The following is a 25,478-nucleotide window of genomic DNA, read 5'->3' on the forward strand; positions in this document are numbered from 1 at the left end:
TCTCCACGTTCAGAATCCCCGTTCTGTCGTTTCACTTATTGTGACTGCGTCCCTGCCACAGACATCGTTATTTACTTATAAGCAATGTATTGCGAACAGTTTATAGGCTTAGCTGCCATTACAAAAGCGAACTTCAATTAAGACGTTAGCTCAGAGCTACCCCATACATACGTTATTGTGCGTACGCCATCTTATAAATAACACTTTATATATATATATATATATATATATATATATATATATATATATATATATATATATATATATATATATATATATATATACACCTCGCAAAAGCAAGAAAAAAAAAACAGATATGAACGTTATGGGATATGTTTTTATTGACGTTTCGTGACCGAAGGGAGGCCGGTCCTCCGGCCGAAACGTCAGTAGAAACGTATGCCATAACATTCGTCTTTTTTTTTCTTTTTGAACGTTATGCCTTCGGTTCTGGCGCGAAACCCTTCGTCTTGTACATACATACATACATACATACATACATACATACATACATACATACATACATACATACATACATACATACATACATACATACATACATACATACATACATACATACATTCATACATACATACATACATACATACATACATACATACATACATACATACATACATACATACATATAGAGAGGAAAAGATCGCCGCCTTCTCTTTGAGAGAGTAATTTTTCTGCATAATCGGCTAATTAACAAAATCCACCAATGAAGTTTTTAACTATAATTACCTATGGCACATACTGTTTTTTTACAAATTTTAGCGGATGAGACTGCAAGGCATACCCACTTAAGAAGAATTTCTTGCATGACACCACTTAGGAGATATGCGCCGACAAAGTTGCGGCAAAAATGCACTGTCGTTCCATTTGCTTCCTTAACAAAACGTCGTTTCGTGCAATGAAACACAAAAGTAACTGGACTGCCAAGCATTTCTCCGCAAAGTTTAGGGATTAATATCTCGAAACTGGTGTCATTCTGAGAATTCGTTCCAAGTGGATCCGCCTTACGAACTCCCTGGCCAGAATTTGTAAACTGCAATATGTGCCATAAGGTAATTAGTCAAAAAACTTAATTCGTGAATGATCTTTTTAATTAGTCAATTATGCATTTCAATTGTTTGTTCAAGTAATGTCCACCTCTTCGAGAAGACCAGCTCATGGACTAGAATTGTGCAATCTGGCACAGACAAGTAAAAAAAAAATGGAAAGTGTTCGCTGAAACACTCGGTATGTAGCTGCATACATTTGCGCCATCCTGATGCGCATACTTGCTCCGGTGTGTTATTGTTCTTAGACAGCCAGCTCAGGCAAGGCTCTGCCCTTTGTGTTATTATACAGATTTTCCCTTCTGATTTCTTTCTTGTAGTATTCGTAAATCGCCATGGCATTATTGTTTCCATCCAATTTAGCGTCTCTGTTTCTTTCACTTTCTTTGTGGTGACTCTAGGTTGTCTGTTTGCGCTTTCAATTACCCTGCAACTGGTTTTTAACTTTCTTGACCTCTTCCTCCATTCCGTGGCCACGCTTTTGAGGTACAGGTATTTGTGCACCTTAGCTGCAAATTTTTTTTTCATCCGTGTTCCTGAGCCTTTCTTCAAAATTGATAAAGAACACTACGGACGCGCCTCGTGCACGCATTAACCGAGTCTTCCATCCTTCATCCCCCCCCCTCTCTCTCTCTCTCTCTCTCTCTCTCGCTCTCATCTTTCTATTCGATTTTCACAGTGTAGAGCAGCCAGACGGACGGTTTTCTGGTTAACATCTCTGCCTTCTCCCTTTCGTTCCTCCTCTCTTCCTAACTAATCAACCAACGTGTCCAACAAGGTATTTTTAGGATCATACTTGCCGGAAGTACTAAGCACGGAACACTGCAGCCCATCCTGCCATACAAGTCATCATTTGCAAGAATGTTGCTGGGCATGCGCGAAATGGTCTACTTTCAACCAGATTACTTACAGCCACAAACGAACAATTATCCCATTCTATAGCTTCGCCTTTATCATCCGAGAACACGGCACACCCATTTTCTGAAAGCGTTCGGCGTTGGTAAAGGTTATGGAATGGCAACAATGCATTCTCTCTCAGTGGCCAGGCGAGGCTGTGAGAGAACTATGACAACTATGACGATATATATATATATATATATATATATATATATATATATATATATATATATATATATATATATATATATATATATATATATATATATATATATATATATAGTGTAAATGGGTTTCGCTCGATATGCGGGACTGGGAACAATTTAGCTGGGTGAACATCGAGCTTTCCCCAATCGTCGACGACATAAGTCGCTCAACTGCAGCAAGCGAACAAGCTCAAACGCGCTGTAAACGGACCAGCTGTTTCGGTGTTGGTTAGCGCACACACTGCCGGGAACGCATATTTTCCCAACCACGTGATGATCCGGACTAGAGGTCGCTTCGAATATTGAAAATGGAAATGGTCAATTCAAGACACACTAAATTCGTCCAACGAGAAACAGCGCGTTTGTGCCTGCGAAATGCTCCCACAAAGTCATGGCCTCATATAATCATCAAAAGATTCAATGAAAAGATCCAAAGCCTTTTTTCGGTCTGCCTGCAGCACACTTGCTGTGAAACCACGTTTAGGTGGGGCTGGTGCCTGGTGTGGGGTAACTGATGTCAAAGTAAAGAAAGAGAGAAACATGGACTGGAAATCGAAGGAGTAGGGACAAAGAGAGCTTTGGAGTTGTGAGAGTAAATGGGAACAATGGGGGTAGTGGTTGTGAGTTCTTTCAAGAAGTGGATGTATAAACTGGAAACGGAAAAGAATTTGCGCGCATAGGTAGGCACTGTCAATCAAGTGTACCTGGTTTTCTAAGAAAGCCGGTACTATTCATATCAACTCTCCGGAATTTGAACAAAGAATTGATTTTTAAAAAGTGGGGGGAGAGGGGGGCAACCAGGTCAAAGAAACTGAGTTCTAGCAATCTGTGTTAGGTAAAGAGTGTAAATAAAAACTGGAAGCAATGAGCATGTATACACATACCGCCGGGAGATTTAAAACAAGAAGAAAAACAAAGAAGACAGTCACGAAATATTACAGAGGTTCAAAAAGGGGGGAAAATGGGCGGGGGGCTTAAGCTGGCTATGACAGTATATCAGTAGGACGGCCTGAGAAAAATTACAAAGAAAAATACTCGTAAATAAAAGAAATAAGTCAGTGTAGGAGCTATGAACAGTCCTTGACTAACCAGGTGTACCACCACAAAAATATAATAATAAATAAGCGCTACTGGTCATATTTATGTCACTAGCATAGCGTACGGATTCAAGAGTTCCCTTCGAAGCATTCGTACCTGTTGGTTGGATTTTACTAAACTTGTGATTGACATACGACTCTTTATATTTTCGGTTTCTTAGAAAGAGCGGCACGCTGGATGGCAGCGCCTACCTATGCGCGTCAATTCTTTTCCGTTTCCGGTTTATATCTCCACTTCTCGGAAGAACCCAACACCACTACCTCCATTGTTCCCCTTTACTTTCACAACTCCATTTGGCCCTTCTCCTCCCTTCTTACCTCCCTTCTTTTTTACTTTGACATCAGCTACCCCACACCGCGCACCTGCTTATTCTGCTCCTTCCTCCCCCATTATGGTAGTGGGCGAGTGAGTACATAAAAACACTGCTAAAGAAATTAGTTGCTGTCCGGACAAAGACAATTGTCCCCTTGTCGAAAAGTTGGATCGATCGACATTCCTTGTTCGACCGCTGCTCATCACGTGGAAACCATATCACCTAGGCAGTGGTATATCGCAATCTTTTTTTTTTTTTTTTTTTTTGCTTCATTTGTGACTATACATTACACACTGTGGGCATGCGCCCGCGTCCGGGCTTGCCCGCGGAACTGGATAGCAGCCGCGGCAGTTGGCACCTGGACGCGGCCAAGTAAAAGTGCTGATCCATGCTTGTGTGCCTGTGTCGGTCTCTGAGAGCCTCAGCTCACCGTCTGTTTCAGAAGCCACGGTCCTGAGTCCATAATACAAAGTAGTTGGAAGTAGTAGCTGACCCTCGTCTGCTGCTCGCACGTTTAGTTTGTTGCCTTATAAGTTCCCAACTAGCTCCAACCAACACTTTACAGCTGCACTGCCGAGTAAATGCCATCCCACTAAATGAAGAAGGGAATCCTTGCAAGCATACAGTTTCCTTTAAAAATTGCTAGAGGGACTTCTGGCACCATGGTTGCCAGGAGCTACAAATATTGTGGTTACGCCAGCGTGTTAAAAATACGCAGTGAACGGATTTGCCAAAACGTTGTCCTCCTGGCCCCAAACGGCCTCGTGACTTTCCGAATGGATAATTTTCATCAATATACTGCGTTATTAATGGATTCATTCGCAACGATCAAACCTGTGCGCATAAAATTAGTGCATTCACGCGTTTAGAAAAATATGATTTCTTGGAAGTTCACACAAAAAAAATAAATGAAGCGTAATGAACAACGCCGCAAGGAAGTATTGAACCACAAATACGAAGACTAGACAAACGCACGTACTCGTCGTTACCACGACGGCTGGACGATCGCAGCTCCCTCTGGTAATCGGTGCAGGAAACTCTGCGCCTAAAGGAAACCGCCTCATCGAACACGTGCAGAAGAACACGTCGTGGCGAGGACGTGACGCACGTCAGCCAGAGAGGACGTCGTGGAGAAATCGAGAGGCCGTTTCCTGCAGACCCGTGCTCGATATGGCGGGACCGCGGTTCCGGGGCCGCGAGGATTACGCCAGCGCGCACTCAGCTGGCGCCCCACCAGGAAGAAGAGCGTAGGAAGGGGTTCGTCTTCCTCTGCGAAATTTCGCCCCCTTCGCGCTTGAATGCCTCGGCGGAACGTGGCAGACGCCCAAACTGGGCCAGGCGCGCCCACGGTGAGAGACGGGCAGCCGAGGTGGCAACGAAAGTGTATCACCCAGATTTGCCGCGGCGGCCGACGCGCCCGACCGCATAAATGATGCGCGCGCCTTGGCGGGGCGCTGCATCGCCCGTCGCGGCACGCGTCCTTGATGGGCCTATTTTTGCGGCGGCGAGAAAAAGGAGAGAGTCCGGCGCGGAGAAAGTAAACACGCCCCGCGCCAGGGAGAGCGGTGGGAGCGCGAAGCGGGAAAAAAAAACGACGCGCACCGTCCGGGGGAGGGCATGCCCGTCATCAGGGGCCCACTACGCAAATATCTCGGCTCTAATCGAAAAACGCACTTTCTGTTCGCTCTCCCGAGAGCTTTCATTAAGTGGCGGGCGAAATGAAAACGTGTACATTATAGTAGTAGTAGTAGTAGTAGTAGTAGTAGTAGTAGTAGTAGTAGTAGTAGTAGTCGTACGCATACAACCGGGTCTCTACACGCACAAAGCATCCTCTTACATGAGTTAATTGATTACGAGTGCGGTACCACTTTCAGCAGACGCTGCGTCGCGCCAGGCGCCGCTACAGGAAAAACTTAAAGTATTGCCGCAGATGGTGAACCGAGAATACCGCCGCTGGACTGTACTACACGCCAAACTGACGGCGCACGCAGTCGCGCTTGCTTCAGCCGCAGAACGCGCTCACGACATAGAGTTATGGGCTCGTGAAATTGTACTACAGCGGGTGCCCGGGCCACATTGCCCGAACTGGTCTCTGCGATTCTGCGAAAGACGAACAAGTGTCGCTCCTTCCCATTTCTCAATCTCGGTCTTTCCCAATTCAGCCCGGTGTTGCCACAGATAATCAAAAAAAAAAAAAAGTGGATTCTTGCGTGCAAAATTTGTAGATGTAAGCTGGCGAAAGTGGTATTTAAAACGAAGTTTTTGCCGGCACGGATACAATGCTTAGCGTTAGTTCTACAGTGTGCAACCAGCGAAGCAATAACACAATACAAAGACCACGAAAATTCCTATCGCGGTGCCGTGATTTGAAAAGCCGCAGGGCAAAGAGCATCGGGAAAAGAAGCCTTGTTCCAACCTTCAGATAAGTTTTGGTAGGGCCTCAGGTGACATCGGTTTCCTGAAGTGTTCGAAGTGCCTTGGAATGTAAAATAAGAAAGGCACATATCGCGCGTTGGTCGCGCACCGTAAAGTTTACCCCACTTTAGCAGTTATGTACATAAAATGTAGTAGTATAGAAAGCCGTAGAAAAAAGTAGAAAATTTTTTTAAAAAGTAGTACATTTCTCTATGGTGTTTCTGGAAGACGTCAAAAGTCAGCAGATTCCGAGGTTTTATCCCTGAAGCACTAAAAATTTGAAGGAAAGAAATAACAGTACACTAACCGACTGATATATCAGTAGCTGTGGCAATACTCTTGGATTGTAGCGCGAAGTGACACAGAGAGAAGCAGACAGGAGGAGCGCTCGTCCTGTCTGCTTCTAGTCTTTGTCGGTGTCACTGCGCGCTACAATCCCAGCTCATGTTACCGTACCAACTCGACCCACGTTCTATCCTTGTGGCAATACTGTTACGACAGCCTGACAGTTGAGGTGTCCACCGTGAGATGCGACAGCTACGACGCGCCACGGCCTTTTCTTTTTATATATTCAAATCGCCCGCCTTTTATGCAAAACTACCCTTACCTTGCTCCGCATGAACTGGGGAAACAGCTTGTTATTGGGCAATTTAGTCGTTGGCGTATGGCACACCTTGAAAAAAAAATATTTGGGGAAATGTTTGCAACACCGTCGTGTAGGAAGGTTGAATTACCGAGCCATCTTTATGCGCCTGTCTGAAAAAAATGTTTATTCCTGTCTATGTGCATCCTCAACTTCCGTTAAACTCTCTCTCCTCTCTCGGGACGCATTGTATTTCTGCTTCTTAACGAACATCATCTATGTAGGTACATATTTGGGGCCCGCGCCAGATAAAACATATTGTTGGAAGTTAGTGCTACTGCATTTCCCACTCGCTTCGTCCGCGTCTCCCTAAGGTAACATAAACGTTTAAGCATCGTGAACGCGTTTCGATAGACGATACTGCGAAGTGATAATAGTGTTTTCTGCCGTTAAACTTGCAACTAAAATTTATTAGACTATCCGGAAGCTCACGTCGGAGCGGGAGAAACCCTCTTTCAACTACTTCGGCTAAGTGTGTTGGCTGCACCAACCAATTTCTGCAAAAAAGAAAAAAAGTGGGCGCGTGAAATTTTCAGCATGCACCAAGATGTGATAGACCTGGAACCGTATACTCAGTGAGTTCGTTCCGGCGACACCATTTTCAGTGCGCGTTTCGGGGATGTCGTAGTAATCTGGTGGATTCATGGCTGGATTCATATACCCTTACCGCTGTTATTTTCCGTCACTTAGTTACGTTCGTTGTCAGGATGTCCCCTGAATCCAGTGGGTCTCTTCAATTTGTCGTTCTAGACTGTCCATGACTGCCCGAGGCGATGTTCCAAGCCAATTAGCGTTGTCTTACGCAGCGTGCTGGGCTGTCCTGAACAGCCCGGGACGATAGATCGAATATGGACTGCCGTACTCCAATCAGCGCACAACAGTAGCATCAAAATAATAATAATAATAATAATAATAATAATAATAATAATAATAATAATAATAAAAGGGCAGGAGCTTCTTTTCGCAAAAAATAAAATATCTGGGGTAGAAGAATCTACCTGTATAGGTTGAAACGACTCTATAGAATAGTGAGTATTACGCAGTTCCTCTCCGCCTGCGCCATGTTAAAGGGACCATGGGCTTCGTCAAGCCATTCTCTGGCTTTTAGTCCACTGTGATCAGCCTCTGTTCTCTTCGGGTTGTGATGTTGAAATAAAGTGATTTGGTTTGGCACTGGCGCTCCACAGAAAGCCGAAGCCCTTTTGCTCCAGCCTCCGCGCGCGCGAGAATCCTGACCGATCGGTTGGTGCGAAAACTGTGCTCGGTGCAGTTTGCGTTTTTCTTCAGGCGACGCGCGCAGCCTGGCCACGCAAAAAAAAAAGAAAAAAAAAACAGCCTTCCATTTTAGTTCGGGCCTCAGCGCATCACTATTGCAAGACGCCGGTTAAGATAACGTCGCGTCTTGCCGTTTCGCGACTTTGGCATACGTCCCGTTCAATGGGCATATAATTATATTATGGGGTCTTACGAACCAAAACCACCACCAGATCATGAGGCACGCGGTAATGGGAGACTCTCGAACAATTCTGGAGCAACTGGGGTTCCTTAAGGTGCACCTAAATCTGAGTGCACCAAAGCGTTTCTTTTTTTTTTTTTTTTCCATTTCGCCCCCATCGAAATGCGGCTGCCGCCATGGCCGGGACAAAGCCCGTCACCTTGTGCTCACCAGCGCGCAACACCACCGCAGCCACCCTATCAGCTACCGCGGCAGGTCAAGTTTGCACGTGTGCTCGTATCAAGAACGCTGAGCAGCGGTCTTGATATGCTGGAGCGAGTTTTGTGCTGTGAATAGTGCAGCAAACCAATTACTACTAAGTAATGACCATACTAATTAGGATATAATTCAAATGAAACTTTCTTTTTTTTTACTAATGTACCTTCCGTGGCCAAAAAGTAAAGGTGGACAAGTATTAGCTTTTCTTGGTGTTGAATTATGTTTGGTCGTTTCTGGGTTGGAGTGGAGATCTCGTAAAGGAAGAAAATTAAATACGCGCGCAGTCTTGCAAAAGAACCTTACGAAATAAACTCGGCCCGTTCGCCGGAGGCACTGCGCACTGTCCACGACGCGTGCGAGACCGTGTCAGGAGTCGGGAGGTGCCGTAAACAGTAATGCGATTTACGCAACGAAGCGGGTGAACAGCCGCATTTCTCTACCCGTGTTTGCGCTGGAAGAACAAAGGAAAAAAATGGGATGGGAACAAGTGAACTCGACCTTTTTTTTTTTTTTGTCTTCTCTGCTTTTGTTCTTCTCTCACTCGCAGCGTCGTCTCACGAGCGTTCCTTTGTCTTGTCTTTTCAGATGGAAATAGGCTTGAGCGAGCCCTGCATGCCAAAGGAATGGTGGCCGAACCGAGTAAATACCCTCTTTCTCACCTATTCTCGCCGCTCGACCGCGGTGGTCCGCGCTGGGCGAGACGCCGCGACAAGGGCGTCTCGCGCCCACCGCCGAATGGGCGGGTCGTGACAGTCGCCGCGCGGGCGGCGAGGCCAAAAGGTCCCGGGGCCCGTCTCTTCGGCGAGGTCGCGACCCTGCCGCGGCGCTGAACCCGGGCGCCGCCAAGAACGGGCGCGAGCCGATGCGCGCGGCCGAGGAGCCCGGATGACTCGCCCCGCTGCGGCGCTCGGCCGCCGCCCAGCGAGCGCGCCTTACCGTAGTAATCCCGCGGCTGGCCCTGCGGCACGCCGGCGCAGCAGCCCCCGTTAGGACCGGTCGTCAAGGCGCCGCCGCGCGCGCAACAGTGCGCATTCGGTGCAGGAGGAACGCGCGCACCTGTCAGATCCGTGAAACGACGCGGTTGGTTTTCGGCGCTTATTATCGCCTTCGAAGTCGGTTGCCGTGCCCCGTGAGGTCGCGTGGAAAGCAGAAACGTCGCGTGCGGCGGTGTACTAGCCTTCTTATTTCTCATTTAGCCTGACGCGATCTGAAAGGGTGTCGTCGGGGCATTGGCGAGACTATATACGGAGCAGCGCTGTAGACAAGCTGCGGTGTTAGTATAGTTCCCGCTGCGACGACTAACGGGTATCTCTTTTTTTTTTTTTTTCGTTAGCCATAGGCCGCTCTTTGTGCTGAACCATATGCCACTTCATAGCAAGGTTCAAACTCGAGCCTATTCAGAAGCATAAAGACACCCCTTCAATGCACACGGTGACGCGGCCTAATACGTGCGCTTACGCTCGTGGAAATCGTACCGTGCGGCTTTTTAAGAACAAAGGATCAACTATACTAAATACATGTCTAAAATAGCCGAGTGCCCCTTTGTTGCATGAATAAGAATATTCTAGAGTTGTTGCCGACACGGTCTTATTGCAAAAGATTCTAAAATATTCTAAAATGTTCTATGGTATACCTATCCCCATTCTCATCAATGTCGTCTTGCTACTGTACATATATTCACAGGCGACAGCAGCAAGACTGCGTAGACGGCGTTAGAAGAAGAAAGAAAAGAAACTGACGGCGTCGGTACAAAGTGGGAAACACAGATTGTAAAACCTTCTGAAAATATAATGGCAATAAAGAGAGACGTAAGCCGCGAGGTAATCCGGGAGAAAGACAGCGCAAGAAACGCTGTTCTTTATCCTTGTTTGAGCTGTGTGCGCACCGCATCCGATGCTAAAGCAGGACGTAGTTAAAGTAACTGCTCGTCACCGTTAGCTTATATGCTCTCAACACTCACGTCAAGTAGTTCCACACACAGCGAAGCAACGATTTCACTGGTATTTATGGCAAGCATCCGTTTCGCTATACGCCACTTCCGTACCCGGGCTGCCTTTGAAACTCTGAGCGACGGCAATGTGTTCCTTTTCGCCCACCGTTTACCACCAATTGGGCGTTCCGAAAAATAACAGCGCGGACGTAAAGGAATTCCGGGCTGCGTGAATGCGAGTCAACAAGGGGTAAATTAGGCATTATGTAATGCCATGTGACGAGGAGAAATCTAAATACAGTGCAAGGACAGAAAGCAATATACGAAACGACAGACGACGAAGGTAATTAAAGCAAGAGTCTACTGACGCGAAGAGACACCTACCTTTTGTAAAGGATGTTTACGTCATTCTAAACAGTTTCTGTGATAATACGCCCCGTACCCCGAGGTCCGTACCGCGCCCTACTAAGCCGTAACCCTTCCCCCACCACGGTCCTTGTCTCCTCTGAGGTCTTTTACGCTTCGTTCGCTTTTCTTGTTTATTTGCTATTTTGCTTCGTTGGATTGCTTCTGTTCCTAGCCTTATATGCATTGTTTGTTCTATAGTTTATTTATTTGTTTTTTTCATCGCATGTCGGAAGTATCCTGACTGCGCTGTGTAGTTAAAATACGCTCTTAAGACCAAGGATAATCTCTGGCAGGTCCTGTATGCGAGAGGAGCTCTCGCACAACCCAGTTCAGTACGCTTACCGTGCATCTTTGTGCACCGGTCACAGTGAAGGTGCTCCATCGGGGATTACGAGAAATCTCAGTCACCACTACCAGTTGTGTGCACATGAGAACGTCAGCGGTGATGGCATGGACTCGATTTCTTGAGGTCGTTGGGCTTGCGCAATATGTTATGACGGTGCTGCGCACTATGCCCTAGTGTCTGTGGACGCCTTGCGTCCCTCCTCCTCCTTCTAATCGTCATCATCATTATCGTCGCCCTATACTTACTGTGCTCCCCTTCACCTCACTTGTGATAGGTAACCACTCGGAACTGCGCTCCTCGTATGATACTCCCTTCGGAGCCTTTCTGTCCCAAACTTTTGTAGTAGTAGTAGTAGTAGTAGTAGTAGTAGTAGTAGTAGTAGTAGTAGTAGTAGTAAAACTAATAACATTGCTTCCTATTTTGCACCGTGAACTGCTTATACTGCTGCACCACTATGGTGCTCCGCCTCTTCCAAATAAATGAGGTGGTCCTAGAAATCACTGCGTCACCGGCGGACGTGAGACGCTCTAGGTAGCGAACGCTTGGTGTTATTCGAGGCAAGCCATAAACCCACGCACGATGGGCGAAGCGCGCGGAACACGAAGGCGCTAATCGTCTACAAAGCTTTGTTTTGAAATCGTACCAAGTATATGAAGAGTCTCCTCACCCGTAACGTGATTGCAGCATTTCCAGGCATGACGTCAAGGAGAGCAGGCCATGGCAAATCTATATCGCCTCCCTTGTGCTATTCACTATTCTGTACGTGTACGCAGCTACGCGCGCGCGTGCCAGTTTTTCTACCTGACGCTTCTCGTTTTACTAGATTATTATGCAGTCGTGAACACTCGGAAATATTTTGTGCCGTCGCTTTTTTTCTTAACTTTTATCAGATATTATCTTCGTTTTTTTTCTTCTTACATTTGTAAGCGCAACCCAAAAATACTAGTCTTAGTAGCGGTACATATAATTTGAATAGTTGTTTTATCTTGTACACAGACGGTTAAAGAGCACTAAAGGTGACGGGAAGAAAGAACAGCAGGAAGCATCTGTCACGTCCGGCCTATTCCCTTTCTCTTCCTTTCTTATATAAATTCGTTTATAAGGCTATTTCGGCACCATTAGCCAACGACATCTACTCTTTCTTATATATTTATATGTTACCCTCATTCCAGAGAGAACAGCAGATGAGGCACATGACGCATGTGTAATATTTACATACACAGCACTAAATTTTCACATCACATTTCCATTCATTTTCACGAACAGTCAGTAAAGAGATCTCAACACAGGAAGTAAGTGTCGAGGAGCGACAACAACGTCTGTAATAGTAAGGGCGTAAAAAATAATTAATGCAGTTTACCGTCTACATCTGAGCTGTGATAGACACCGTGGTGGAGGGTTCAGGACTAATTCTGACCAGTGGTTCTCTAACCATTCTGCCTGTGTCTGCCTGTGCCTCTAGCAGTCTGACCTGCGTGGAGAAACTGCGGTTCTCCAAAAGGCGCCTAAATCTAGGTATACGAATGTTTTTTGCACTCCACTCCTACCGCGGTTGAATATATATAGGTCACAACTCTGCATGTGTTCATCAGCAGAACGCCACAAATAGCGAAATTTTGTCTCGAAAGTAACAAAAGAGAAAAAAAAATGGCTGAGCGGGGAGGGGGGGGGGCTACACATATCACACACCACGAACCTCAAAATTCTTGAGAACAAGATAGCCACTGGACATTGCGCTCTCACGATCTCTCACATTCTGCAACTACAGTACACAGCACGGCAACAAAAGCTGGCAGGCTACACATTACAATTATGTCGTAGCTTGGGCACAGTCCTACGGCCGAACTGATGAACTGTGAATGAACTATGAACTATGAATTGATTTTCAGGAAGATCGCTGGTCGATCGAACGAGTGCGCATTCCGCGCTTCTCGGGGCCTGTGAGAGCTTTGCGCGAGCGCCTTGCTCTTGCAAAGCTGCTCGCGGAGATGCAGATTTCACCCGCCTGTTTACTAGCACGCGGCTCTCGATCTGCGCATAAACAGAGTAATGGTACACTTGATCCGCCGTGGCTGCTGGGTGTGGGGCTGCTAAGCACAAGGTCGCGGGATCGAATCCCGGCCCCGCCGGCTCCATGGGGGGCGAAACACACCCGTGTACATCGGATTTTTTCGTTGATGGCTACGCACCGCCACGCGACCCCTTCGCGTATGCAGGCCCCATTGCAAAACACTAGAAAAGCACCTTATAGACCGTGCAGGCGCGGGTTGCCTCAGCTCGGCCCGACGTTGGCTCAGCCCGACCGGCTAGAGTCGGGTTGAGGCAGTTTGTCAAGCCGAAATACGATGGTCCCATTCACGTAAACGTTAGTGGATCGGAACTAAGGGTCATCGAGGCGAGTTCGGTCAAACCGACTGCAAGGGGTGAATTGACTCGCTCGACCCGCTTGGCGAGACGCAAGTATAAACGCGGTAGGATCGGGATCGTTCAGCTCGGCTTCCGACTCGACCCGCTCGCACTCAGTTCATGTAAACGGAGCTTGCGACTAAGCTGTACACAGGCAAATTTCACCTAACGCCAACCGCATTTGTCCGTTTCATGCGAGCGCGCTGTTTGAGCGCGGCCACATATACATCTCGGCGTTCCTGCGGGAACGACTTGAGCCCAATACTGTGCGGGGAACGTCACAGCGCTGGCAGCGGCGTACACCAGGGCGAGTCCCACAGCGTCGCAGTACTGCAGTGTGTGCACAACACCAGGCGAGCAAGCAGGCGGGCAACTCGTCACGCGCGACAAGCCCAGCGCGAAGGGTGACGTCGCTGCGACGGCGCTGGGCGAGCGCGGATCCGCTTGGGCGCCCCGCTGGCGTCGAAGGCGAAAGGCCGCGCTCTCTCCTCCCTGCTTCCTGAGCCCGCAGGCGACCCAGTTTCTCAGTCGTTGAGACAGTGCTTACCGTCGTTACACCTGCCCGGAATTAGCATACAATTCCGTCCGCCGTGGTCTATGGCACCGACTTGGAGGGGAACATGACTGGCAAAACGCGGGCGCGCACCCACAGCCCAAGCCGCCGCTGGGTGACGACGAGGAAGCGCGCTGCCGGAAGGGCTGCCGACAGCAGTTACTTCAGCAGTCTTATCGGACGCTCGGGTAACCGCTGGCCAATTGAGGCGTGACCACCGAGTGTATGTGTACCGTCATACCTGCGCGTTGTAGCTGCTGGCGCACCAAACATCTCGTTCAAAGCACGAGGTCGCGGCTACCGATGAAGGCGGAACTGCGGCTTCTGCATTCCGACGGGGACAGGATGCAAAATTAAATCCGGCGACCCCTACGCGGCGTCTCTCGTAGACAGGTGGTGGCTTTCGGGTGTAAATTGCGAAATTTTACGTTATTCTTCTAAAGCAATGACGTGGATGCCGATTTAAAGCTGCGCTGCGACAGCCACTGCATTATACCCTTGCAAGCGCAGCAATACGTGCGCTCCGATAAACCGCGTGTGCAACTTTCGGAGGCAAGGTATACCGCACATTTGTAGATGCGACTGGAAGGCGATTCGCACAGGCACTTGACGAAATAACATTTCGTCAACAGCATTTGTTCAGACACCACATCGGCACATCGAACGCTTCGGTGGCAGAAACGACAAAGCGATCCGCGCCGCAGCGAAATCGGGCCGGCCGTCCGTCCGAGCTCGCTCATTTGCGCAAGCGCTGATCAGCGGCCGTTCAAGCGCGGCTGGCCCCCTTTCGCGTGCTTCGTCACGGTGCCCAGGAAGTGCTCCGCGCGCCGTCGTCATCGTGGTTCCGATCGTAAACACTGCGCGCCCTGTGACATCTCGCCGCAGCTCGACCAGGCGTAATGCTGTGTTAGCATAGGGCCGTGCTGCACCGGCGCACATTACTGTGACACATTGCATTCGGCGCATCCGAGCTCGCCGCTGTGTGCGTATCAGCGCGCCATTGTTCCGGCCTCCCGCTGGAGCGCGGTATTGCGTCTCTGATGCGAGAAGAATTGACCCTAATCTCCTGCGGTGTAGTACTCCGAGAAAGACCGGCCTGTTACCCTGCTGCCGCCGAAGCGGTTTTACAAGCCGCGAGCCTGTAGTGCACGGCTGCCCGAGGTCAGCTGCCGCGAGCCACTCCGCGCCAGAGGCGCCTCTTTACACGCTCTCCGTGGTTTAGCCAAATCAAGTGGCTCCTCACCGCGACGAGCGCCGTGTTCAATGCCGCCTGGCGAGGGGAAAGGCTTCTGTCTTTTTTTTTTCATAAATACCCCCTTTTGTATTACCCAACCGGCGCCAACAATTGCTGAGAATTTCGATATCGAGCGTATGGTGTTCATTACCAATCAATATTCGTCCGTAGGAAGCTCCGTCCGCAGTTTTTGCTTTGGTGCCTCCTCGTTCCCGTCTAGTGTGACTATGTACTTTGATATTTGTCAATAAAAGTGAGAATTGGAGAGAGAGAGAGAGAGAGAGAGATGAAAAATTGAAATAGAGAATAAGGAGCAAGGTCATCAAGCATGAATTTCGAATATCAACACTTCATATAGTATATTCACAACGATGGTTTACAAGCTACAAAATCAATGTTCGCGTGGCGTGGTTAAGGGTAAGCAGGGCGGGAATTCGCAATCACTGAGAAAGAAAAAAAGAAGAAACCAGCACTTTCCCTTCACCTCCCCCCCCCCTACACACACACACCTCAACTCCAGAACAACAAAATGTTTTATTACGTACTGCGCGTTTACTTGCAAAACGTGGCGAGAGTTGGCGGAGGCATTCTTGTGTATACTTTGACCGATAGATATGACTCGCTCCAGTTGTAATCGGAGGTAGTTATTGCAATTATAGAGTACTGACTTCACGAGCAGGCCGAGTGCACAAATAAGCAAATTGTGTCCTGGTTGCCCTACGCAACTTTATAAATGCCAATTCAAGCAAAAAATAAGTGGACGGCAAACGTTGCCATGCGAAATTTGTGATGGCCGTCATCAAAAACACTGTTGATGGCGGGCATCATCTCAGCTCGGTTCAATAATTCGCAATGTGAAGTGGCATCAGCTGTTTATTATAATGCACATGAAATAAGCTGCAGCAAGGGTCACATACCTCATGGATTAGAAAAATAAATCGCATGATTCTGCAAGCAGAATTGACACAACCGCGGCATACGCTCGTAGCGATTTCTCTGACAGAAATTTTATCACCTTTACGCTAAAACCTCGCAATGACATCTAGTATCATTCTTCGCACTCTTCGTCGTCTCCTATGGTTCCCGCTGCGTTGTAATCGCGACTGTTAGGTCATGTCCACCTTGCGCAACGGTCCCGCTGTACGCAAGTGTCATGAAAAGGCAGCTTAGGGAACTGTTATCCTCTTGCTGCCCTAAACTCGTGATGCGTCATTGAATGAACAAGGCGCGAGAGCTAGTGCAGTAGTGTCGAGTATCATCCGAAACGGTAGAGGAGGGCGTTGGTATCGACAGTGCAGGTTCCGCAAACGGCGATGGGAGGCATTAGACTAATCTCTTAGTCTATAGGATACTTTTCTGTTCAACTGCATTGTAGTATACCTGAGGTTCAATTTTAAACATCGATTCGCGGGGTCATGCAACTCAACTTCAAACATCTCAGTGCGCTAAAACAGACACGAAGAGAGTGGACGCACAGGAGAATCAACTTCTACAAATAGCTTTATTCGATATGGGCCATACGGGCATCTTCAGAGAAAGGTCTACTGCTCAGGCAGAAGGAAGCAGGAGCGTTTGAACCTTTGCTGACAGAGCGCCAAGCCTTAACGCTCGTCGAATTTATTCTTAGTGCTACTGCGGACGAATCCTATGAAAAACACAAAAACAAAAAGAACTCTACAATAATTCGGAAACACGTGGGGAAAGTTCTTGGGCACATCATAACAGCACGATAATATAATTAATGCTGCTGTCTGTCTGTGCCGGTGGGCGACACTTGGGGAGAAACAGCCTGAAAAAAACGTAGACTGTTCGAAAAGAACATCGATATAATTATACAAACACGTTTGAGGCAACTTCAGCGTCCACCCTGTATAATAACTGAGATTCGGGCAATTTTTCATTTTCTTATTATATATGACAGGTATATATATAGTCCACCGAATGCCGAGAAAGAGCACCGTAAGGGCGTCTCCTCGGTTTCCTTTAGAACAACTGCGGTTAAAAAACAAAACAAGGCAGAATGCGGTAAAGGTAGACAATACCAACGAGCGCTTCCGAAACAATTGCTATATTTTAGAGTCACTATTGCTGCAAGAACGACTTCATAGACGAGTGATAAATTGTAACTGGAGCTTATCGGAATAATTTTGTTTAATTTATAAGTATAGCGATATTAAATCCGCCGACAGTGGCAGGCAATAATGTAATGCAGCCTCTACGCAGACATCACGGATTAAGGAAAAGACGTGAAAGCCTATCGAGTCATCTATCGTGAAACCGCGAACCGAACCGATGTTCATGTCGAGAAAGTCTTCAGTAACCCGAGAACAGCCACTTGGACTTGAATAGCCCCACCATGATGGGTCTTCCCGCGATATGTGCGTCTCGGTAAACGAAGTCGAATAGAGTCAGTAAGTCGATAGCCTCCGAAATTTCGCGACTTCCCGACTTCGGAGGCCATGGTCAGGCAGTCACTCGGAGGGTGCTCCTCTCCCACATGTTCAACATAGTCTGTATAGCATGGTTTGCGGATTGTTTGGGGCATGTAATTAATCATTTGTGGGGCGCACTTGGGCTGTATTTGTTATCTCGGCTACAGTGGGTCTCTTTTGGCGATTCACTTTGTTTTGCAGCACCTTTTTCCCTCCCCTTATACTTATTGTTCTGCTTTAAGTAATCATTGGAAAAGATGCCACTTCTTGAGCATTCACGGAATAAGGGTCGAAAGCCGATTTTTGAGTGCAACTGACCATTTACAAAGATCTAAATCAGCTGCGCGGCAAGGCTGTTTTCCCGCCAAAACCTTTCATGCACAAATTACGTTTCTCCCTCTAGAGCTACATTTACGTGAAGCCGACATATTCGGGTGCAGTCGGCTTGTCGGCCTGTATACCCGTCGCCGCGTTCGCATAAACGCTAGCAGGTTGGGCTGATCGTTGTGGCGATTTCGGTCAACCCACCTTCAAAGCGTGGGCTCACTGTCCCAACCCGCTTGGCAGGACGCATGCAAACGACATCGGGTCGGGCTGGGTCAGCTCGACTTCTGACTTCACTCGCTCGCGTCAATTTCATGTAAACGAACCTTAAACGAGAGCAGACTCAAAATTACTGCCGGGCTCTTTTTGCGTTGCGATCGCCTTCTCAAAAGCTTCGAACGACGGGATAATAGAAGAAAGAAGGCAATGAGTACGAAAGGCGCTGTGTTTTCAAACAGAAGCGACAGCAGGGAACCAAGTTTATTATCCCGTGTGAAATGCGGAGAAGCCCAGAGTGAAAAATTAATTCGGCAAGACACGGTCATTGTGCGGCTTGCTGACACAAGCCACGCAATGACCGCATGCATCAGCGGTGTGTGACTACTGCCTCTGGTTTCCGTGAGGTGAGAATAGAATACAATTGGTAGCTTTTTTTGGTGATACAATTGATTTGCGCATTCAAAAAATTCTGGCACGACAATCTGTTACGGAGTCGACAGCTATCTGATAAAGCAGTAAAAGAGGAATGCAAGATCTTTAGCACAAATTCTCTCCGAGAATTCCTCCGAAAGAAAATGTATGTTCCCCATACCCCGCACACTTATAGAAACACAAAAGGTATGTATTAATGTCAGCCTTTACTACTGGCGAACGCTATCGGAGCAACGTAGATGGGCAGTGGTAAATTCGAAGTTGTGAAATGCGAGCAACGTTTGGTTCTGCTAGTACGTGCACGTTCGACTCTGTTTCGGTTGAGAAATACCTGTCTTGCGCACGCGCATAATGTTTTTGCAAATGGTCCAAACATGGCACCGACCGAGCTGCAAGCATCATCTTTCGAACACTTCCGAACCACAGATTCGCGTAAAGCTCAGTTGGATCCACGAGGTCGGCCAAAGCGGTCAGCACGCAAATACATGGACACGCTAGAGAAGCGAGCTGAATCTGGCTGACATGGACGGATGCGTGCGACTGTGGCGACGATGCGCGGAGAGCTCAGTCACGCTTCCGCTTCCGTCGTTGCCCTCGCCATCATTCCTTCATGACAACGTGAGGCGGCGTTCGTGGTCACACGTAGAAGCGCCAAAAGCTACCACGCCGATCTAAACAACTTAGGTTGCCTAACTTACCATAGATATTAGTATGTCTCAAGTGAGGTTATGTTATTGGTTGAAGCCCTCCGCGCTTTCTCCGAGCCCTCTCCGTTTCCTCCAAGGCAAATGCTGCAAGAGCTATAGACCTTTTTCATCCGCGGTGTGGCAGCAGTGCGTGCATGAACCCACAGAACTTCCGGTCAGTCATTTTCGAAAGTCCTGCTAGCCAAGAAAAAAATAAGTATTTTGCCGCATAGTATAATGTAGGCACATATTTTTGATGTTTTCAGATATAAAAAACGTGCGCCGTATGTCGAGCTCATGTATACGCGTTTTTTGTTGCCTTTAACACTGCAGTTCACTTGCCAAACACTCCTACACTGCAACAAAACTGGTGCCAGATGTAACGTCCTATAAATTTTTAGGCTATTGTAACTTACGTTTCTCCGGACTGTTTAACCGGAAGTCTTCTGGGAACTATGTTTGAAAGCATGAAAAGGGTCTATACGGGGTGATACCAGGTGCGCGGGCGCCGTTATCACCATGGCGAAATTAATCCCCATCAAGGTATCAGTGTCCCAAATGCAGGTATCGTCGGCGTCTGAGCTAGTTGCTGTTCTTACCGCGATAAATTACGTCAAACCGGCAGTGCCATGAAAATGGGCCGTGTTTAACGGCCCTAAGCTAGCTAGCCATTCAGAATCTGCTGTCAAGCCAACGTCACCGACCTTGTGACACCTGGTGTCCGAGACTCGGGAGGCTCATCATTCCACTCGATATAAAGGGCACAACATCTTTCGTTTTTCAGTGGCTGTAAAACAGCTAGAGCTTTTATTATGGAATAGAAGTTCTCCGCCACAAGCGACTACCCCCCCCCCCCTTACCCAATTCCCCAGGATTGCAGCACGCAAGTTATATGATCACTTCAAGAACATCACGTCACTGCCCCGTGAATAAAGATGTGCCCGCAGATTTCTAAAATATCAGTCTATCCACAGTGGCCCGCGGGTTGCTTGAGACTCTTGTGTGCCCATCCATACGCACTCATGATGTCCCCCCATGCATGGGAAGTGAAATGTCGAAGTTGGCCTAATGGTTGCTATTGTAAATACTGCAAACGTTGAAAATAGTTTATTCTTACTCTTTTTTTCCGTCGCTATATTTATCATGTTCTGTTGCCTGTTTATTGCACGCGCCTTTGCTGGCCCATGTTCAGATGTCGGCCACAGTTAAGAGTCAACCAGCCGTACGCGTTAGGCTACGCGTCCACGTCAGCTCTGGACAAAAACGTTCTTACAACCAAACCACTTTATGCATTTATTTTTTCTTTTCTTTCCTCTCTCGGAATCGGTGCGCGCCTGTCAGTTGCGTATCGCCAGGGAAGCCCGATGAATGCCGTCTATATCTATATACGTGCTAGTTATCAGCGTACGCACCAGACAGCTGGGTGGAGGGGAGGGAAAGTTGGGTGCCCAGTTCAAAAACACCACTACACTGGCTTGTGAACAAAGATGGGTCACCGTGCGAATTCCTGGAATTTCATTTTACGTACAATTTTGCTCATGGTCACAATGTCCTATCGTCCTTTGAGTGAGCAGACAGTATTAGAGCACCGTTCTCACCGATCATTGGCTCAGAAGGCAATGAAGACACTTTTGTGCTTTCTGTGAACGTCTGGTTTGCACGAGTGGCTTTGACTAAATGACTGTCTGTGTACGTCTGTATGCATTTTCTCTCTCCCTTCTCTCTCTTCCCCTTCTCCCTTCCCCCAGCGTTGGGTAGCCAACCAGACTCTTCACTGATTAACATCCCTGCCTTCCTGGATGGATGGATGGATGGATGGATGTTATGAGCATTCCCTTTGGAACGGGGTGGTGGGTTGCGCCACCAAGCTCTTGCTATTGTACTGCCTAATGTCCTATCTAGGTTAAACAAGAAAAAAAAAACACTATGAACTCCGACAACCAAATTTTCTGACCCCCTGTTGCGAACTTTGCTTTTGTACGTCTCCGTTTTTTGTCGTTTCCCTACTTTTCTTCCACCAATCCTCCAATTGCCTCTTACTAATCTTTATTGCGGGCATGTTACCGTACCAACTCGCCCAACTGTCTATCCTTGGGCATGTTTACTTTCCCCCTGCTCTCGCTGAACCCAAGGGCTTCAAGGATGCCAGTGGTGCCTAAATCGACCGCTGGGCAGATATCTTGACATTCTAATAAAACATGCTCCATCGTTGCCCTAGCTTTACTGCAGCAAGCACATGCTTCTTCTTCCTTCTTATACTCGCTTTAAAGGTGCGTGTTTTGAGGCATCCTGATCTCGCTTCGAAAAGTAGTGAGCTACCCTTTGAGTTATCATAAATTGTGTCTTTCCTGATTTCGTTTTTTCCTCTTAAGTAGTTACTCATGGCAGGTTTCTTTTCCATTGCCAACGCCCATGAGGTTATTTCAGCCTCTCTGACTTTCCGCTTGGCGTTTTTTGTTGCTGTGTTGCCCACCCTACAGGCCGCATACTTGCTGGTAAGCTTCCTATTTATTTTCCTCCACTGTGAATCAATGTTTTTCCTGTACTTATACATCAACTCTCTCCCAGCCCATTTAATTTCTTCCATATTCCTCAGTCGTTCTTCATAATCAATTTTACTGTGAGCTTCCCTCACTTCAAAACTAGTCCAGCCCATATCACCCTGCACAGCTTCATTTGTAGTCTTCCCGTGAGCGCCCAATGCGAGGCGTCCCACTTACCTTTGGTTCCCATCGAGTCCTGATTGTACCCCCGATTTCAAGCAAACAACCGCATTTCCAAAAGTAAGTCCTGGAACCATCACACCATTCCACATACCCCGGAGCACCTCGTACCTATTGTATGCCCATAGCGCTGTGCGCTTCATTATGGCTGCATTTATCTTCCCCTTTACTGTTATTGTTTTTCCTGTGTTTCCATATATCTATTTCCTTCGTTTATCGATATACCAAGGTATTTATATTCTCTTACCCGAGGTATTTCCTGGCCCTGTATTGCCACTGTCTGTTCACTGTTTTCATTAAATACCATAACACCTGATTTTCTCACACTAAATTTCAAACCTCATATCCCTCTCTCTCTGCCCTCTATAGCTGGCATGAACCCTTGATATGTGTCCCGTACAGCCCAATAGTCGCTGTTGTAAATACTGTAAATAGTCTTTTAATACTCTTTTCTCTTCCCGGCTGTATGGTTTTCCCTGCTATATTTCCTTTTTTTGTTGCAGCCCCCTTGCTGGCCATTGTTGCGGTGTCAGCCGTCACCGGTGCGGCCAGTAGAATTCTCCTCTTCTATTATTTCTTCCAACAACAACATACAGGGTGTTGTAGCTAACTTGTGCCAAGCCTACTGTTCTCTGTCCCTTAGAGCAACACAAAGTATGTTTTTTTAACTGTGAGCTCAAGTAACGAATTATCAATATTTAATTAACCATTTTAAAAATATTGCACAAAACGCGAAATCTTCAACGGAGAAGTTGCGCAACAATTTATTTCCGTGACTAAGCGCTTGCACCCAGCGACGTTAGTGCCCTCGAACATGCTACCTAGGAATGATTGATGCTGCATGCAGACCGAAGGCGTGAACATACCTTAAGCAACGTAGATGCACCAAATTCAATGGTACTGGTTTACACTTTCTTCGAGCAATCTTATCGGTTGAAGCTATAGGAAATTCTATGGTTGAAGCAATGGAACCGTGGGACATGCGATAAATAACGCATTGCAATTCTTGAAGCTCTGCCAGCGTTTTTCTTTCTGTTGACATACGGCGTAAAGGGTGAGAGGATTCAATCGGCGGAGAGCGTTATAGCGGATACAACAGGTGTGGCCATTGTTTATCATTTTTGCTTGCGGCCAAGCGCTGCCACCTCTTATTTTTTCATTGCTTCTGCAGAAAAATTAACGGAATTCGAAATATTCCCGCTTAGGGTGTCGATGTGCTCCTCGCCCGCCGCTCTGTACAGGGGGGCGAGAACCGCGCTAACCCCGCTGAAGCTTGCGTGGCCTACTGCAATTCAAGTAATTTGCTTATTTCTTTTATTTAAGCTCGGGCGCAGCTCAAACAACTTTGTCTCTGGAGATGGTTCATCGAAAATGTTATATATATATATATATATATACCTCTCTTTTCTATTGTGAACTGAAACTACAGACCATATGAGCCTCTGATTTCTGCATGTATATTTTTCAAAAGTAAATACCAAATGGTCAAAAGTGTTTGCAGGCTATATTTAAATCGCTTCATACATTTCATATTTTAGACGTTATACACACTACATGATGTAGCGGGAAGAGCAGCCGTCACCCCTAGTCAATTATTTCGGAAGTAATACATCAAACAAACAGAAAACGTAAACTATAGCTCCACTGAATGAGCTAAAATTTATTGCAGGCTGACTCCTGCGCATGTTTAGCTCAGGCACGTACCCAGAATTTTTTTCGGGGGGGGGGGGTGGTAGAGGGCAACTCAAGGTAACTTTTCTATGCAAATGAGGAGGGGGGGGTACCGTTACTCGTACAAATGTGAATAGTGTCCACCATTATCCATAAAGACGCATAGAGTGGCAAAAGGGGAATGAAATAAGGTGTTCCTCACAGGTATGCCTGTAAGATACACCTCTACTTTACTTGGCAAACAAGGAACCACATCAATTGGACTCGCGCAGGAAAGAAGCGCAGGAAGAACACTGCCAAAAACAAGTAAACAACCGAAAGTGTAAGATAAAGATTTCTAGTCGCGTTTTTTGAATTAGCCCTGGAGGAATTATAAAGAAATATGTATTTCCGGAATAATCACAGTTACTTTGGATCCCTCGTTTACTGCTCTACCAAGTTAAATGCCAAAACCGACTCTTGTTGTTATTTACGAAGTTGCGTAACGATCCGTGGCTGCCAGTCCCGTACAACCGCATAGAGCGCAGGATGCTGCCGTTCTAGACGTACTGCGCCCACCGAGGAAGGTTAGAAAAACACCCACATAAGCACAGCAGAGAGGTGGCTATCTCAGGCTGCTCGACTGATAACTGCAGAAGCGTCATTCAAAACATACAGAATTATTCACCACTTCCGGCGGCGTTTTCTCTATTTCCTTTTTATATAAAAAGATGCTGATCCATAAATATTTTCGCAAACAACGGTAAAATTTGTTAATTTTCGTTTTTCATTCCTGTCTGGCTGTTACCTCTGCTCTCATCCTTAGTAGATCGCTTAATTTCTCAACTCCTTAGACGCTTGCTTCCAGTTGCCAATTTTGCACGAGAAGTGCTCTACAGACGAGGTAACCAGACGAGGTAACGAATGACAGTTACATTGCTTATGCGTTTAACGGTTATTGCAGGGTTTGATGATGGACGCTGTTTCGTATTATTTTATTTTCCATCTTAACTAACCCATATCACGGGTTTATGGTTCCGAGCATCTGCCAGCATCGCGGCGGTTCGCCACTCGAGGAAATAATGAATCAAAAGAAAAAGTTAAACGCAATTGGAGTTTTCTCTGGCTGCAGCTCGAGCATACAGACGAGCACGAGCATACAGACCAGCTCGCTACGAACCGAATCCCTTTCCTGGTCCCTGGATCAGTCTAAACAAAGAAGGTTGAACTAACGAAGCAACAGCGATGCGCGTGACCGTTGAATAGATGGTGAAAACTGAACGCATCTCGAGTTAATCGCTCGGGCAACGAATCGATGAGGAAACTGACCTTCACACCCCAGGAGATGCTGATAACTACCGCCATCCAAAATGAACGAAAAAGGCAACAATATGTTGACCGCCGAATAACAACTGTCAAGTCTCAAGATTGATTTGGCGGCGCTTTAGGAATGTGTGTGAGGAGTAGTGGCGTGGGCGGTGAGGGGGGCGGGGGTTATGCCGATTAATTTGGGAGGGGGCGCCCCCCCCCCTCCCCACCACTGGATACGTGCCTGGTTTTGCTCCCATGCCCCTCAATCACTCGTCGTTTCAGGTCACGCAGTCTTAGTTGAACACAGCTGGAAATAAGAAGGCTCTCAACAAACTTCCTGCTCTGGCGGCATGCCTCCACACTTGGCTTAAGAGTCCTAGTGAGATAACTAGTCACACTAACTAGATAACTAGATAACTAGGCACCGCGACCTCACTTTGAAGACCGTGTCAGTCCAAGCAACATTGCCATTGA

At 47.2% G+C, this 25,478-nt stretch overlaps 2 protein-coding genes across 3 annotated transcripts in view; one reads left to right on the top strand and one right to left on the bottom strand.

The window, feature by feature from the left end:
- The window catches only part of LOC142567151 (uncharacterized), a 399,588-nt gene that overhangs the window by 326,701 nt on the left and 47,409 nt on the right, over nucleotides 1–25,478 (bottom strand). The gene's annotated exons all lie outside the window — the stretch shown is intronic.
- The window catches only part of LOC142567125 (uncharacterized), a 125,499-nt gene that overhangs the window by 31,339 nt on the left and 68,682 nt on the right, over nucleotides 1–25,478 (top strand). Inside the window, exon 2 of the mRNA XM_075677818.1 lies at nucleotides 8,936–8,989. Within this exon, the coding sequence (XP_075533933.1) occupies nucleotides 8,936–8,989 (54 nt within the window). The remainder of the gene's footprint in view (nucleotides 1–8,935; nucleotides 8,990–25,478) is intronic.

The sequence above is a fragment of the Dermacentor variabilis genome, chromosome 1, assembly GCF_050947875.1.
Source record: "Dermacentor variabilis isolate Ectoservices chromosome 1, ASM5094787v1, whole genome shotgun sequence".
In the NCBI taxonomy this organism is placed as follows: Eukaryota; Metazoa; Arthropoda; class Arachnida; order Ixodida; family Ixodidae; genus Dermacentor; species Dermacentor variabilis.